This window comes from Zingiber officinale, chromosome 6A (genome assembly GCF_018446385.1).
Source record: "Zingiber officinale cultivar Zhangliang chromosome 6A, Zo_v1.1, whole genome shotgun sequence".
NCBI classification, from domain to species: domain Eukaryota; kingdom Viridiplantae; phylum Streptophyta; class Magnoliopsida; order Zingiberales; family Zingiberaceae; genus Zingiber; species Zingiber officinale.
The window spans coordinates 141591555-141606955 of NC_055997.1; the positions used below are offsets into that span (position 1 = coordinate 141591555).

At 39.3% G+C, this 15401-nt stretch overlaps 2 protein-coding genes, 1 long non-coding RNA gene and 3 other non-coding genes across 8 annotated transcripts; 5 read left to right on the plus strand and 1 right to left on the minus strand.

Annotated features, from left to right (window-relative positions):
- The first annotated feature begins 1418 nt into the window (after window positions 1-1418).
- Window positions 1419-2224, plus strand: LOC121994511. Its single transcript, XR_006115751.1, has 2 exons — window positions 1419-1555; window positions 1685-2224. It is a non-coding gene; the product is annotated as an uncharacterized LOC121994511 (long non-coding RNA).
- A 2589-nt stretch (window positions 2225-4813) lies between these two features.
- Window positions 4814-7947, plus strand: LOC121998389 (receptor-like protein kinase FERONIA). 2 transcript variants are annotated; one of them, XM_042553311.1, is made up of 2 exons: window positions 4814-4958; window positions 5039-7947. In XM_042553311.1, exon 2 carries the CDS (start codon window positions 5156-5158, stop codon window positions 7817-7819), a length of 2664 nt encoding a protein of 887 aa, XP_042409245.1. In that variant the 5' UTR covers window positions 4814-4958; window positions 5039-5155; the 3' UTR covers window positions 7820-7947. The 2 variants fall into 2 exon arrangements, with proteins under 2 accessions (XP_042409245.1, XP_042409246.1); XM_042553312.1 differs by having other exon boundaries at window positions 4844-4922.
- A 944-nt stretch (window positions 7948-8891) lies between these two features.
- TRNAE-CUC lies at window positions 8892-8964 on the plus strand. The gene has a single exon. It is a non-coding gene; the product is annotated as a tRNA-Glu (tRNA).
- A 70-nt stretch (window positions 8965-9034) lies between these two features.
- TRNAE-CUC lies at window positions 9035-9107 on the plus strand. The gene has a single exon. It is a non-coding gene; the product is annotated as a tRNA-Glu (tRNA).
- An 84-nt stretch (window positions 9108-9191) lies between these two features.
- Window positions 9192-9264, plus strand: TRNAE-CUC. The gene has a single exon. It is a non-coding gene; the product is annotated as a tRNA-Glu (tRNA).
- Window positions 9265-9451: 187 nt separating this feature from the next.
- LOC121998390 (sialidase-like) lies at window positions 9452-12324 on the minus strand. Of its 2 annotated transcripts, none has more exons than XM_042553313.1 (5): window positions 11625-12324; window positions 11255-11357; window positions 10563-10686; window positions 9686-10387; window positions 9452-9607 (listed from the first exon to the last, which is right to left on the minus strand). In XM_042553313.1, exons 1-5 carry the CDS (start codon window positions 11644-11646, stop codon window positions 9452-9454), a joined length of 1107 nt encoding a protein of 368 aa, XP_042409247.1. In that variant the 5' UTR covers window positions 11647-12324. The 2 variants fall into 2 exon arrangements, with proteins under 2 accessions (XP_042409247.1, XP_042409248.1); XM_042553314.1 differs by having other exon boundaries at window positions 10563-10645; window positions 11625-12321.
- Between the last annotated feature and the right edge of the window lie 3077 nt (window positions 12325-15401).

Genomic DNA, 15401 nt, shown 5'->3' on the forward strand with positions numbered 1-15401 from the left:
GTCTTCATCAGTTAACCTCACAGCCACCAGCCCAGTTTGCCATCTCTCCAACTTTCAGATAGGATCAATTACTATAACGTATCTCGCCAACTTCTACCTCCAAATCATTTTTGAAACCGTCAAGGTCATCTTAAGCATTGAACCTATCATCCTCTATTGCAAAACCTAATCATTCTTGAAACAAAGTTTGAGTGTATCCAAAAGGAAGAAAGTAATATTTTTTCTTTTTCTCCCAATCTATGATCTTGATTTTGCCCTATTTGTCTCGTGAGGGCCGCAAGTGCTCCCACCACGGTAATGCTTGATTAACAATTAGCTTCACTTTCATCCAATCTGGAACTTGTTTATAGTTGAAGATCCGCTCCACTTTGTTGATCCAATCAACAAAATTCTCTATATTTGACATACCAAAATATTTGGGTAGATCAACTCAACATCCGAGTTCTCCATGTCGATCATCTTGACCACGTTCCTCAAGATCTTCAAAATTTTGTGTCACTGCTACTACACGCTGGGTTCAATCTGTGACTTGTCTCTATAAATCCTCAATCTTCATATGCTGAGTTAAATCTGCAACTTGCCTTTGTAAATCCTCGATCACATCTTGGGCTCTACGACCATAATGCGAGGCTTCCTCAATCGGAATTTGCCTAGAACGACCATGATCATGATCACAATGACCTTCCATTGGATCTGACGCTCAACTTCCTCATTCGAAACTTGCCAACTCTAATACCAATTAATGTCAAATAGGATATCGATTATCCTATGCGTTGACAAGAATGGGGGGAGGGGTTGAAGAGAAGATAAGAAAAGAAAATATAAAAAACTAAAGAGAAAAACATAGTTCCCTAGATTTTATCAAAAAAACAAAAAAGTTTTATTCAGAATAGATGATGATTCTTCAAACAGTTAAAAAAAATGTTTATATAAATTCTACACTCTGAGACCCAAATATAAGAAATAAATTTTAATATATCGAATATAATTCTTAACTTGGGAAGAAAAAATATAAATTCTAAAAGAAATAAAAAATTATTAACAGGTAATCCTAAAATTCTTAAATTTACTAAAAATAAAAAAAATACATAAATAATAAAAATTATCAGAAATACCTATAATACTAAAAATACCTTAAATATTAAAAAAAATTATCAAAAGAAATAATAATAAAAATCTTCCCAATCTCCTATATTAATTTTTTAAAATTTAATATTTTTTAATTTAATTTTATTTATAATGTATCAATTTAAAATTTATTAATTATTTTTTCTGCATTATTTCCCACCAAAATATGTCGCCCACTCAATTTTTATTGACCGAATTCGTGATTGACTTAGTCGGAAAAACAAGTCTACCCTCCCAGTCTTCCTAGCCCCATCGTCCAATTAAATTAAACAGCAGGGGTCTTCCTTGACGGGTTGGATCACTATAAGATTCTATGAAGAAGAACATGGGTAAGCACTGAGCCGCCAAAACTTCTCACTTCTGTCACTCACGCAGTTCTACGATCGGAGTCGGAGGCCTTCTATACTCGATCCGTCTGCTGCATCTGGTCAGGTTTTCTGCTTTTCCATTTTAGGTGTTCTTTTTTGCTTTTGATTTTGATGCGGCGTCTCTGCTAGTGTTTGCTTGGCGGTTGTTGAATTTTTTTTTTGCTAAAGGTTTTGCCTTTCCGGTACAGGCTTAGCCTCGTTCTTCCTCTTGTTTCACAGAATCTGCAAAGTTGGTCTTCGATTTGATTCTCCCAAAGCACCTTTATTTTGTACTTTCTCAGTGGTGGAAAAATCGAATCTTGTTCGAGGTTCGAGCGTGCTCTTTCCCATGAAGAATCCTGTGGTTCCTCCTAATTACGCCTTCGTCTGCGCTTCTTTGATAATCTTGTCGGTGGCTCCGGCCATCTTTGCCATACAGAAAAGCACTCACTTTCGTATAAATGATAGAAGACCGCACAATGTTATGATTGCGCTTGATAAATTTCTGAACGCCACAAGGGAATGTTTTAATAAGTTTGAGTTCAATAAAGAACTAATGAATGAGAGTTTCATGCTGCTCTAGACGGAATATGTCAAAAGATAGACTGTCGTCCTCCTTTTTTTTTTATGACTATGGGATGTTGTCATCATGGATGACTTAAACCTAAAGGCTACATTTGGTAGGGGATAATTTGTCTGGTAATGTAATCTAGATTATATTTCAAAGTTGATTAATTTGTTTGATTTCATTTTTAACTTATAATGTAATGTAATCTGTATTACAAAATGTAATGAAGTTTTGTAATCTGGATTACAAAACAAACACATTATAATCCGATTACATTACAAGGTCATCGTTTAACAAAAATTTAAATGTCAAATATACCCCTAATCTGTCAATCCCCGCCGTCGCCGCCCTCCACCGCTGGCGACCGGCCGGCGGCGGCTAGTCGGCAGCGATCGACGACCAGCCGGTGGCGGTCGACGACCGGCCGGCGATCGGCCTGCGGCGACCGACGGCCGCCGACGACCGACGGCCGACGACGACCGGCGGCGGCCGACGACCGACGGCGGCGGCCGACGACCGGCGGCGGCCGACGACCGACGGCGGCGGCCGACGACCGGCGGCGGCGACCGGCGGCCGGCGACCGGCGATGACGGCGACCGCAAACTCCGACATAGAATGTAATGTAATCTGTATTACAAAATGTAATGAAGTTTTGTAATCTGGATTACAAAACAAACACATTGTAATCCGATTACATTACAAGGTCATCGTTTAACAAAAATTTAAATGTCAAATATACCCCTAATCTGTTATCGCCCGCCGCCGCCCTCCACCGATGGCGACCGGCCGGCGGCGGCCAGTCGGCAGCGATCGACGACCGGCCGGTGGCGGTCGACGACCGGCCGGTGACCGGCCTGCGGCGGCCGACGGCCGACATAGATGTAGCGCCCACCGGTAGAGGCTGTAGGATATTTTTGTCATTTTATAATAATACGAATTATATTTCTTATAAAAAATAATGGACACCAAATAATCACCCTTATAATCAAAGATTACATACATTACATTACCAAACGTAGTAATATAATCAGGATTACATTACATTACATTACATTACATTACAAATTTAATTACATTACAAGCTCAATTACATTACACCCAACCAAATGTAGCCAAAAAGTTAAAATAAAATTCATTTAGTAAACAACTAAATAGATTACTTAGTCATTTTAAATTTATGATATTATTATAATTCAAATAAGGACCGAAATTGAACCTAAATTGAATTTAGGTAGCAAATATATTCCTACTACAAATAGATGAGACTTAATATCTAATTAAGTTCATTTAAAATTTGAATTAGGTTAGTTAAATCATATGACTTGATTTTTATCAAACCTTCTTCAATTATAATTTTGACCTTCACATATTTAATTAGCACATTAAAATACTTCATTTTTTTTATCTTAGCCCTTATCATAGGGTCTCGGTTAATATATGATGAATGATTATTAATATCTAGAATAGGTTGTTCATTTTCTTCTATAGTCTTAACTTGATTCATATTGTTAATTTATTAAACAATTTGTTCTTTTTCTTTGATTCCCTCATCAACTAACATGGTTGACTGCGTCAATATTGAATTCTTCATCTCATTATAATAAAAATTTGTTATGCTCACTTAGGTATTTCTCATAACTCATCTCTAGATTATACGAATGAAGATAAATTATACGATCAACTTAAAATAGACCGCTTGAATATGAAAAAAGGTTTTTTCCAATATATTCCACGGAAATTAACCCTAATCACTTGTCCATGTCTATTTATCACAACTATTTCATCCTGATATAGCCCAAATATATAGCAATAGAAATGTGACCTATTAATTTATATAAAATAGTTTTAAAAAATTTAATATTGCAGAAGTGTATAATAATAAAATATTAATTTATTAATTCATATAGAATAATTAATTTTTTTTTAAAAATAAATAGACACCAAAATCGAACTGTTGAATCATTCAAGAATACTGCAAAAAATAATCTTATACAAAGGCTAAGAGAAATTAAATTAAAAATTATATTAATTTTAAGATGTTTCAAATTTCAAATACAGACTATTTTTTTTTAAAAAAAATCGGCTCAATAATAAATATAGAGATTAATATATATGTTAAATAAAAAATATGTTACTGGATTATAGTTATTTATTATTAAAATAAAAAAATATTAATTATCACGATAAAAATTAAGTATTTTTTATTTATAATGTAACAATTTAATATTTATTAATATTATTTTCTAAACTACTTCTCACTAAAATAAATCGTTCTTGATTAACTTAGGTAGAATAAAACATGTCTACGCTCCAAACTAAAAATACAATGAATCTAGATTGGCATGAGAACCAGCCCCGCCTTCCTTGGATTGTCCCGTCCTGCCTTGTGAGTTGTGAATCCGACGGGATGGGATCGAATTAGACCCACTATATCCGTCATATTTAAATATATTTATTTTAATATTAAAATATTATAAAATAAAATTTAAATTAAAATATTAATTATATATATATATATATTGGATCGGATTAAACTCAGATCCAGATTCACTTAGATCAATTTAGACGGATCTAAACTCATTCTACCAAAATAGATTTATTACGAGGAAGAATTTAAATTCGCCCTCCATCCCTATCCCAGACTTCCTAGCGCGTCGTTCAATTAAATTAAAACAGGTTCTCCATTGCTTTTTGACTAATCATTCAAATCCACTTTGGAATTGAACTGCAGGGGTCTGCCTTGACGCGTTGGAATCACTATAAGATTCTGCGTCGAACAATATAATAAATAATATAGGCGAGCACTGAGCAACCAAGCGTTTCTCGCGCGCAGTTCGACGGTCGGAAGCCCTCTGTACTCGATCCGCCTGCTGTATCTGGTCAGGTTTTCTGCTTTTGATGCGTCGTCTCTGCTGGTATCTGCTTGCTTGTTTTTGCAATTTCTTTTGCTAAAGGTTTTGCCTTTCCGTTACTCATTCTTCCTCTTGTTTCACAGAATCTGCGAAGTTGGTCTCCGATTCCATTCGATTCTCCGAAAACCCCTTTCTTGTGAACATTCTGCGTCATCCTTCTTGTTTCTAATCTTGCTCGAGGTTCGAGCGAGCTCTTCCCAATGAAGAATCCTGTGGTTCACCCTAATTGCGCCCTCGTCTGCGCTTCTTTGATAATCTTTTCGGTGGCTCCGGCCATCTTAGCTGCTGATAATGACTCCGCGATCCTCCTCAGTTGCGGAGCTTCTCAACTGGGCTCCGACCTCGATGGAAGAGTTTGGACCCCCGACTCCGATTTCAACTTCTCCCTCCCTTTGAGCGGCCATAGCGTCAAAGCTACACAGCAAGGTTCGTCGGTGCCTCGAGTACCGTACTTGACGGCTCGGGTCTTCACTTCCCCTTTTACCTACAAGTTCCCTCTCGCCGTCGGCGGTCGGGTATTCCTCCGCCTCTATTTCTACTCTTCCAATTACGACAACGACAACTACACCTCTGGCGATGCCTTCTTCTCTGTCACAGCTGGCCCTTACACCCTCCTCCACAATTTTAGTGCTTCTCTTGTTGCTGATAATTTAAATGATGACTTCTTTACCCGTGAATTTTCCCTCAATGTCTCCACCGGCGTCCTAAACCTCACCTTCTCCCCCTCCCCCACTCATAACCATTCTTATGCCTTTATAAACGGCATCGAGATTGTGCCAATCCCTGACATCTTTAGGTCCGGCAATCCTATGCTTATCACTGTTGGCGATGGCAATTCCATAACGTACGAGATCGATCCAGAAACGGCCATCGAAACTATTTACCGGCTCAACGTGGGTGGCGGAGCAATCGCCCCTCCCAATGGGGAATTTTCCAGGCTTTGGGAAGATGATACACGTTATCTTTTTGGCGCTTCTTCTGGTGTGACATTTTCTAAAGATCCAAATGTTAGCATCACATACGCCCCTGACGTTCCATCTTCCATTGCGCCAAAGGAAGTCTACGCGACAGCAAGGTCAATGGGTACAAACGCATCAGTGAATTTGCAGTACAATCTTACATGGATTCTTCAAGTAGATGCTGGCTTCTACTACCTTGTCCGGCTTCATTTTTGTGAGATCCAGTATCCCATAACCACGATTAACCAAAGAGTTTTTGATATCTTCATTAATAACCAGACAGCACAGAAATACGCAGATGTTATTGCTTGGAGTGGCGGTATCGGTGTTGCAACATTCAAGGATTATGTTGTGGTTACAACAGGAAGTGGGCAGATGGACATGTGGGTTGCCCTTCATCCAGATACCTTTTCGCGAGCAGCGTACTACGATGCAATTTTAAACGGGCTGGAGGTCTTCAAGTTGCCAAACAGCAGCAACAGTTTAGCTGGTTTTAATCCAGAACCACGTAGTACTCAGACTTTTGATAGTCCTAATGGGAGTGCCAGTCAGAAGCATCATAAGGCTTTTGCTGCTGTTCTTGGTGGGTTAACTGGGGGAGTTGTCATTTTGCTTGTTGCTTTTGGCCTTATTCTGTTATGCAGGCGCCATAAGAAGCAGAAGGCGAAGGAAGTAGCCACCAGTGAGGGGACTTATGGTGCGTTACCTCTCTCCCTCATCGGCAACTCACCTTTTGCTACATCAGCCAAGACAACAATGGAGAGCAATGCCGTGCCGCTTCCTGCTAATCTTTGCCGCTACTTCACCTTTGAAGAGATCCAAACTGCCACAAAAGACTTTGATGAATCTCTTCTTCTTGGTGTCGGTGGGTTCGGGAAGGTCTACCTCGGGGAGATTGACGATGGAACCACGAAGGTCGCGATCAAGCGTGGTAACCCAATGTCAGAGCAAGGTGTCCATGAATTCCAGACCGAAATCGAGATGCTATCCAAGCTCCGACACAGGCATCTTGTTTCTTTAATTGGTTACTGTGAGGAGAACTGTGAAATGATCTTAGTCTATGATTATATGGCTCATGGCACACTTCGTGAGCACCTGTATAATACACAAAAACCACCACTTTCATGGAAACAAAGACTTGAGATCTGCATTGGGGCTGCGCAAGGGCTACATTACCTTCACACAGGTGCGACATACACTATTATACATCGAGATGTGAAGACCACAAACATATTGTTAGATGCAAATTGGGTTGCCAAAGTTTCAGATTTCGGACTTTCGAAAACTGGCCCGGAAATGGACGACACTCATGTTAGCACAGTAGTGAAGGGAAGCTTTGGTTACCTTGATCCAGAGTACTCCAGGAGGCAGCAGCTCACTGAGAAATCTGATGTTTACTCTTTTGGGGTCGTATTGTTCGAGGTCCTCTGTGCTCGGCCAGTTCTTAATCGGGCACTTCCAAAGGAGCAAGTGAGCTTGGCTGATTGGGCACTGCGCTGCCAAAAGAAGGGCATTCTCGAGGAGATCACGGACCCCTACTTGAAGGGTAGGATTGCTCCACAATGTTTCAAGAAGTTCGCAGAGACCGCAGAGAAATGCTTGGCTGATGTCGGGGTGGAACGACCTTCCATGGGCGACGTCCTTTGGAACCTTCAATTTGCCTTGGATATCCAGGAAAGCGCAGAGAACAGCGGCCACATCATCAACGGCATATTCGACGAAGCAATACCACTCGGCATGTTACATAAGCAAGACCTTAACACTCCAACGACGGAATCGACTACCGCATCAACCATAACCACCACAACGAGCATTCAAGACCGGAGCATTATTGGTAACGAGGACTCTCAAAGACTGGCTCCTGATGCTGTCTTCTCAGAGATTATGAATTCTACAGGACGTTGAGAGGCCACATCAGTTAATGTCATGGCTTGTTATTATTTGAAGTCAGTTATTGTCTGCCATATTGAAACGTAAAGCTATAGTAATTGTATGATGAAATTAACGAATATAATGTCAGATTTCATGTCTAATTCTTGTGTAACCGGGGTGATTTTGCCTTAAGGAAGCAATCTTTACTAGTCCAGGCGGTGGCCGCCATTGGCGGGGAAGTGGAACATGCCGTAGAGCACAGTCCATTACCGAAGGTGGAAGAGGACAGCAACTTGTTAATGTCGTGACTTTTCTCTCTTTGACCTTTTCATAAATATTCTGCAGCTGGGCTGATCTGTCCGTTCCGTGACTAAATCTGTTCTTCTATGCGTTATAGAAATCAGTCCTTGCTGACAGTATAAGATCATTCATTCATATTATTTCTATTATAAATTGAATTTAAATTCTATATAATTTTAAAATTCAGCTAACTCCCTAAAATCTCGGATAACATATTATTTTGTCCAACATATATGACTCCTGGTGACTAGGCTGCAAGCTCGTGGTGGCGTAGCCACAAGGCCCACAACTATGATTTATGGCAACTGGACTACCGCTAGTTCATTAGCCACTATATAGATTATTGGCTAGTTGACATAAGAGGAAGTTAGCTAGTTGGGTTTGACACAGAAGGAAGATGGAAGGCAATAAGAAAGTGACTATTGGTTGGCCAAATACGACATCTGAGGAAGGAAAGTTCATTTTTGTCTAATTCCGAGAGGGACAAAAAATGAGTCAAAACTAGTCCAAGGAAGAATTTAGAATCCTTTTATTCCTTTAGTTTCACTAAGTAAATGAAAAAAAAAATCTTGATTCTCGTGTAATCCGTTCTTTCCTTGTATCTATTTGTCGATTAAATAGAGTATAAAGTTGGCAGGTTGTGCTTATTTATAACATTTTCATTATAAAATAGGAAGAGGAAAAGGTCTCGGACATTTTAATGTAATTTTGCAAGGTAAAATATCTTTTTCCAACCTCTTGATTTTAGAGTGGGAACAGAATGTTTATATAGTTAAGAGAATATTAATAAAATCACCAATGCAAATCCGTTGTAGTCTAGTTGGTTAGGATACTCGGCTCTCACCCGAGAGACCCGGGTTCAAGTCCCGGCAACGGAAATGTTTTTTGACTTTTTGGGGAATGTAAAACTTTAATACTTAAATTGATATTAATAGTTTGTAAGGCAAATCCGTTGTAGTCTAGTTGGTTAGGATACTCGGCTCTCACCCGAGAGACCCGGGTTCAAGTCCCGGCAACGGAAATGTTTTTTGACCAAATAAGTACCTTATTGGGGAATGTCAAACTTTAATAATTAAATAATTATTAATAAACCATGGAATGCAAATCCGTTGTAGTCTAGTTGGTTAGGATACTCGGCTCTCACCCGAGAGACCCGGGTTCAAGTCCCGGCAACGGAAATTTTTTTACCAAATAAGTACCTTTTTGGGGAATGTCAAACTCTGAAATCGCATTATATTTCAGCATTTATAAGCACATCTTTATTGTTTCACGAAGCAGAAGAGTTTGCTCGTTCGCAACGGCGGCAAGATCTCCAGTTCTCCACTGGTATATTCTGGGGATGATGCCCTTACTGATACTGTTATCCTAGGCTCCTCCATTGCCATGGCGGTGAGTTACTTCCTCCGGGCCTGGAATTGGCAGCTCCGGTGAACCATTGGATCTGCTTCTTTGGACGGCGGAGCGAATGCTTTGGGGGAAGAGCGAGGCCGCTCGGAGGCCGCCCATGCTTTGCTTGATCTCCTGGAATGAATTCCGACGAGTTCGGATAAAAATCTCATTTTTACAAGCTTAGCAGATTCTTGAGGTGCTGCTACTCACTGCTAACAAATGCTTGATGGGCCTCCGGCTCGCAGATTCTTCTGCCGTCGGCTTCTCCTCCTTGTTAGCGACCGCCTTCCCCTCTTTCGATTTGTCGCTCGAATGAGCACTCGGTGAGTTATCTTGATGCCTGCCTCTGGCTACGATCGGCGAGGATGACTGCTTGCGAATCGAGCTCGACACTGGAGCGACGCTCGGTGAGTTCGAACCGGTACGAGCCGTCGATGCCGTTCCCTGTCGCGGCGAAGCAGGTGTCGGCGTTTTAGCTCGGCCTCGCGGCGCTGGGGAGCTCGGACGGCTCGAAGCGCCGTTGGATCGGTGATTTGCGGCGGGAGCGTGGCTGACGGATGCGGATCGGGTCATGGCTGGAAGCGAGGCTGCCGTTGTTCCGCGATGGATTGGGGTTGAAGGCCGGGAATTTGGTCGAGCAGCTGGTGTGCAAGGCATAGTGTTCTGCAGCTGTTTTGGCGGGGTAACTGGAGTCTTGGAGGGGGTAGATGGCCGTGATCTGGAAGCGGAGCGATAGCCGGGGTTTAAAACTTTGGAGGTGACCGAGGCTGTGCTAGTGTTGAGGATTGCTGTCCTGGTGCTGTTTGACAAGTATGTGGAGGATGATAGAGTGCTGGATACAGCAGACCTTGATGTAGAGCTGCTTCTCGTTGGCTTAGCAGAACTCTCTCTCTCTGATTGTGACAGAGATAACTGTAAAAAGGTACTCTCAAACTACAACACTTGCTTAAAAAAATGGAATTGCTCAAAATTATCTACTTTAAGCAATTTTGAAAAGCATGTAAACTTGAATTGCTCCTCATTATAGGCTAAATTTATGTAGCTGTTCTAGAATAGAGTTAATATAACTTTGAAGAGGATAACTCACTCTTGAAGCTTTTCCAGTAGAAACTGATCTAGCATTAGCTTTGCTACTTGTTGCTGCTTTGGTAGTTTGGATGATGCCAGCGTCTGAGAAGGGACATAGAGGGGTTTCAGGAGGAGTAAGGAGCCTGTCAGCATTTTAATTTAGATCAAACACTTATTAGATTAGATAATTGATTCGACTAGGAATATTTTAAGGAAAAAAGTTCATTGGGCTTTCTGCATTTCAAACATACTTCAGACGGTAAACCATGCTTAAAATTGAAAACTAAAATTTAATTTTGTGTTTGTTCTCCTACCTTAATCAGACTTAAATTATTGCTGTAGCTTAGTGAATTTTGTGAAATTGTAGAATGGTTATAGAGAAGCTAAATTTAGAGGTTTGATCAAGAATAAAGTAGATAATATGGTAGGAAGGCGATCCCCCACCAATCTAAGAAATTTGATAAAATTGACCTTGGCAGAGTTTCTTGCTTTTTAATTGGAGTGTTGAAATACAATACCTCACTTCTGATAGTATGTGATAAAATGGTACATTGGTTACAAAATACTAGGTTATAATTTACTTAATACTGCAAATAAATGCAATGAAGCACTACGTATTTGAATTCCTTGAAGGAAAAGAACACCTATTAGTCCTATTACAATAGAACTAAGAAAAATGAAAATAAAAAGGTACACTATAGATTTGCTTACCAATCATAATCATGCTTTCCAACCTCAGCAGATAAAAGATCATCCATTCTGCTCTTTGTTGAGGATTGCATTTTATATCCTGTCCTTTCTATAGTAATTGACACTGCAACAGTTACAAGTTCAACTTCATTGACAAAATGGTTGATAGTTATTCCATAAAGAATGATTCCAACAAATTAAACATCAGAACTTTACTAAAAACACAGTTGTCTAAAGAAAAAACACATCAAGCATAACAAAAGGAATTCTTCAAAGGAAGATGTTTTGTTGAAACAAAAGTTTAGATGACAAATTAAGTTGAATCCAATCTAAACCATAATTAATGAAGAATATCAAAGTGAATCTGTAACAAGAGGGCTCTAGTACAAACAATTTTTGTAGTCAGATCCCATATGTGAAATTGCTGGTTCGTTGTGGCGTATCCTTGAGAAATTCAAGCTGCCATTAGCTTCTCCTTCAATCCTCCTCCGGTGCCTCCGTGGATCTGTTGATTGCTTCACTCTCCCATTGGAAGTTGTATCCTATGCATCCAATGTACTAAATATGATTGGAATTCCTTGACTGCAACTATTAAATCTTTCTTCTGACACCTGAAGTATTTGGACCAGCAATAATGCATGGAAGCTGTCTTCAGATCTGAGAGAGGAGGAAATGAGGAAAGGGATGTGTATTTAATGTAACAGAAGAAAAGTGTGGCATTATGAGAGTAGACATCTACTGTGATCTTTACAGGCAATTTCTGTATTTATGACACTTATCTCAAAGTTTAAGATAATCTGGCATTACGGATGAAAAGCAAAATATGATATATATTTTTTCAAGGTATTTGATGCCAGCTCAGTAATCGTTTCTCATGATTACCCTCCCATTATACCAATAATTTACTTCATCAAAAATACATATGTAGAACTTGATGTAGGCAGTTTCGCAAGTTCTGAACCAAAATCTTTGCAGAGATTCCCATGGAAAGCCCTTACCAATTGAATAAGCTAGCACCTTCTGAATGATCTAATACTTAGGGAGCAATATGAGAACTAGCAAAGTTTAACATCAGCTATGGCCTAAAAACAATTCATCTCTAGTGACATGCTGTATGTCATATGAATATAAATATTGTTATATTTATTTCATTATTTACATATAGTAGATTATTTACAAGGACATTCGTTGAGTGTCTGATTGAAGTCCTGTGGGCTGGCTTCTGATGGTAATTTAGGACAAATCTTCTTGCAATATTGAAATGTTTAATCACTGTATCAATTGGGACAAGGGTTTTCTCCAATGAGGACTCTATTGTTTTTTTATGAATGATTTAATTGCACAATCTGTTAACTTATGATATTAAGTGTTGTTACTTAATAGACTGCCACATGAAATGTTGGGTGGAAAAGAACACCAGGCAACCAATGAATTGAATGAGGACATTATTGCTCCAGGTTTATGCCTACTTCATTTCTATTGTGATATCTAGTTCACTGGACAGATTCATGTGCTATGTCACCTACTGTTTAGTGTTCTTATCTTGTAAAATAATTTGGGCTTTGGATTGCACTAGAATTCCTGCTTCACTAGTCCAAATTGGACATGGAATTCCTGGTCCTTCACATCAACAGATTATATGTACGCAAATAAGACTCCCTCGGATAAGCTCCATCGATTGTTTGTTGCTAAGTCTCAATAATGACATAATGGCAGTTTGATGCTCAGGATGATACTGATTGCTATTGCACATGATCCAGTATTAACCCAGGTATGTCCCAATTCTTTTTTTTTTTAATGCTGATCAAGGTTTAATTCCAGTACTAAAATTTGTTTCTCAATCATGTGGTAAATTCAGTGGCTACTGATGAAGGCCACAAGGCCCCTCAATGAACTGGATGACAGTATATATTTTAGAACAAAGATACAGTGAGGATCTGATGAACTAAACTTTTGTTGTTTTCTCTGCAATAAGCGTTACAGGAAAAACACAAATTGACAGATGTAACACCTACCTTTTGGCAGCCACATGCATGAGGCAGAGAAAGGGGGAAACTTTCCGTATGAGAAGGAGATCAAAGTAAGATTGTCCTGTGGTGGTATATATTAAACATTGTGTTTGATGTAGATTCCAAGAAGGACCACTCGCCAATGTGGGTCAGAGGAAGCAGTTCATGTTTCAGAACCCACCAAAAGTGTCAAGTTTTGCAGGACAAGAGGCAAAAGTGAACTAGAACAGGGCATGTGAGAACAGCCCGTAATCAAAGACTAGATCTTGAAAGAAGTGTTTGGTCCATTTACTCCGCATGGAAATAAGGACAGACAATTACATGAAGCCCTTGCAAGAATCAATTGTGGCAAAAGGAGAAACACTCGCCCCCAGCGCTCCCGCCGTACCCGACCCAAGGCCATCACGAGGGAGGTAAATCGCAGCATCCGAGCGAGCATGTGACGGACAGGGTATAATATGGGGATAGGGGATTTATTTCCCAGCTGCCCCGAGGGATCGACCCTGTAACCTCATTGTGGCAACACCCGTCACATACCAACTCGGATGGCCCGCGGGGTAAAAAAAAAATCAAGATCTAACACCCAGTGGATCCTTCTGTGAGTGCAACCACTCACCAACACCTACTAGAAAATTAGTCCGAGGTGCCTCAGTTCAAGTTATTTTGCCACCAAACACAGTTGCTGCAATGCAAGTATTGTCATGTCCATCAACATATTCAGTTTAAGACTGGAGTTATTTTTTGTGGCTGGGTTGTGATCCCACCGAAATAGTTCCGTTTCATACACTGTTGGAGAAGAACCCTTTTATGTAATTTTTTTTTTTTTTGCTGAAGTTGATATTTAGAAATAGTTCCGTTTCAAAAATATTTGTCAAAGTGATATGATGCAGATTGATACAGTGTATCTGGAACTTGTTCTCAGGGATAGGGTGTTCAATTCAAAGTTTTTCTTGCTGAGTCAAATAAAGAGGAGCATAGTGTTTTGAAACAAGATTTTAGCTCTTCTGAATCTTGTACTGTTGTTCGTTATTTGATATATATATATACAAAGAAGAATCAATTAGGATTTAGGAACATAATTTTTCAGCTCATTAATCATTTGCTAATGGAAAAAGAAGGAATGTTTGCCTTGTTTGGGGGAAATTTTCTATTTAGTTTTTTAGAGAATAAAATTTAGTCTTTTGTTTTTAACATTTGAATTTGTTAGTATAAAATATTTAATGTTTAAATTTTATTTTGTTCAACAAATATTGGGAGCTACATGGGCTTAAGAAATGGAACCCTCCAAGAGTATAATCATATTTTTGTTTTAGATGAGCGAGAGTGGTGTTACTACTATGAGATTCGAGAGTTAAATCTTGACTAATAGCCGGTATCTATCCTCCTCTTATACTATTTAACTGTCCAAGGTTAATAGTTATCCGTGATTTGCCTTTTCTGTATTGGTCTGGGGACAGATTGACAGAGACGTTAGGGCGAGCTAATCACCTTTTTGCCACTAAACGAGCTATATAATTTGTTTAAAACTTTTAAAGTTACATATTGTGATTTTATTGAAAAACTGTTTTCAAGAGCTTGGAATTGTATGAAAACGAATGCTCGATTTAAAGAAAATTGGCAAAATTTGATACGTTGTAAGTTAGTTCAATGTAATTTCAAGCTGGTGTATTTGAGATGTAATTAACTATAAATTGATTTATTTTGGGTTTGATTTGGAGTCATATGAAGAGGTAGGGTCACACTTGAGTCGACCCATGATTGTATAAGCTTCACGAGGAGTTTCTTATTTTCTCTTGAATTACTACCATGAATGGAAAAGTTTGAGCTTGGGAGTGCTTCTCGTCATTTGTCAAGAGGAGAAATATTAGGAGATTATTAGTGCAATCATTTTTCGGATTAAGGTTGACCTGTTTGACTAACCTCGAGTGGATTTGAGCTTGAGTCTCAATGTTTGGACAATATATTGTAGACAACATGTTTGGATAATATGCTGTTAGACAATATATGAGAAAGGTCAAGTAGGTCAAGGAAGATCAGTACTTGACTAGTAAAGTTCTAACTAAAGGTTAGGAAAGACAAGTCCTAACTCAAGGGTTAGGCAAAGAAAAAGTTCAAGTGGGTCAAGGAGGATCACACGTTGACAAGGAAAGTCTAAGTAG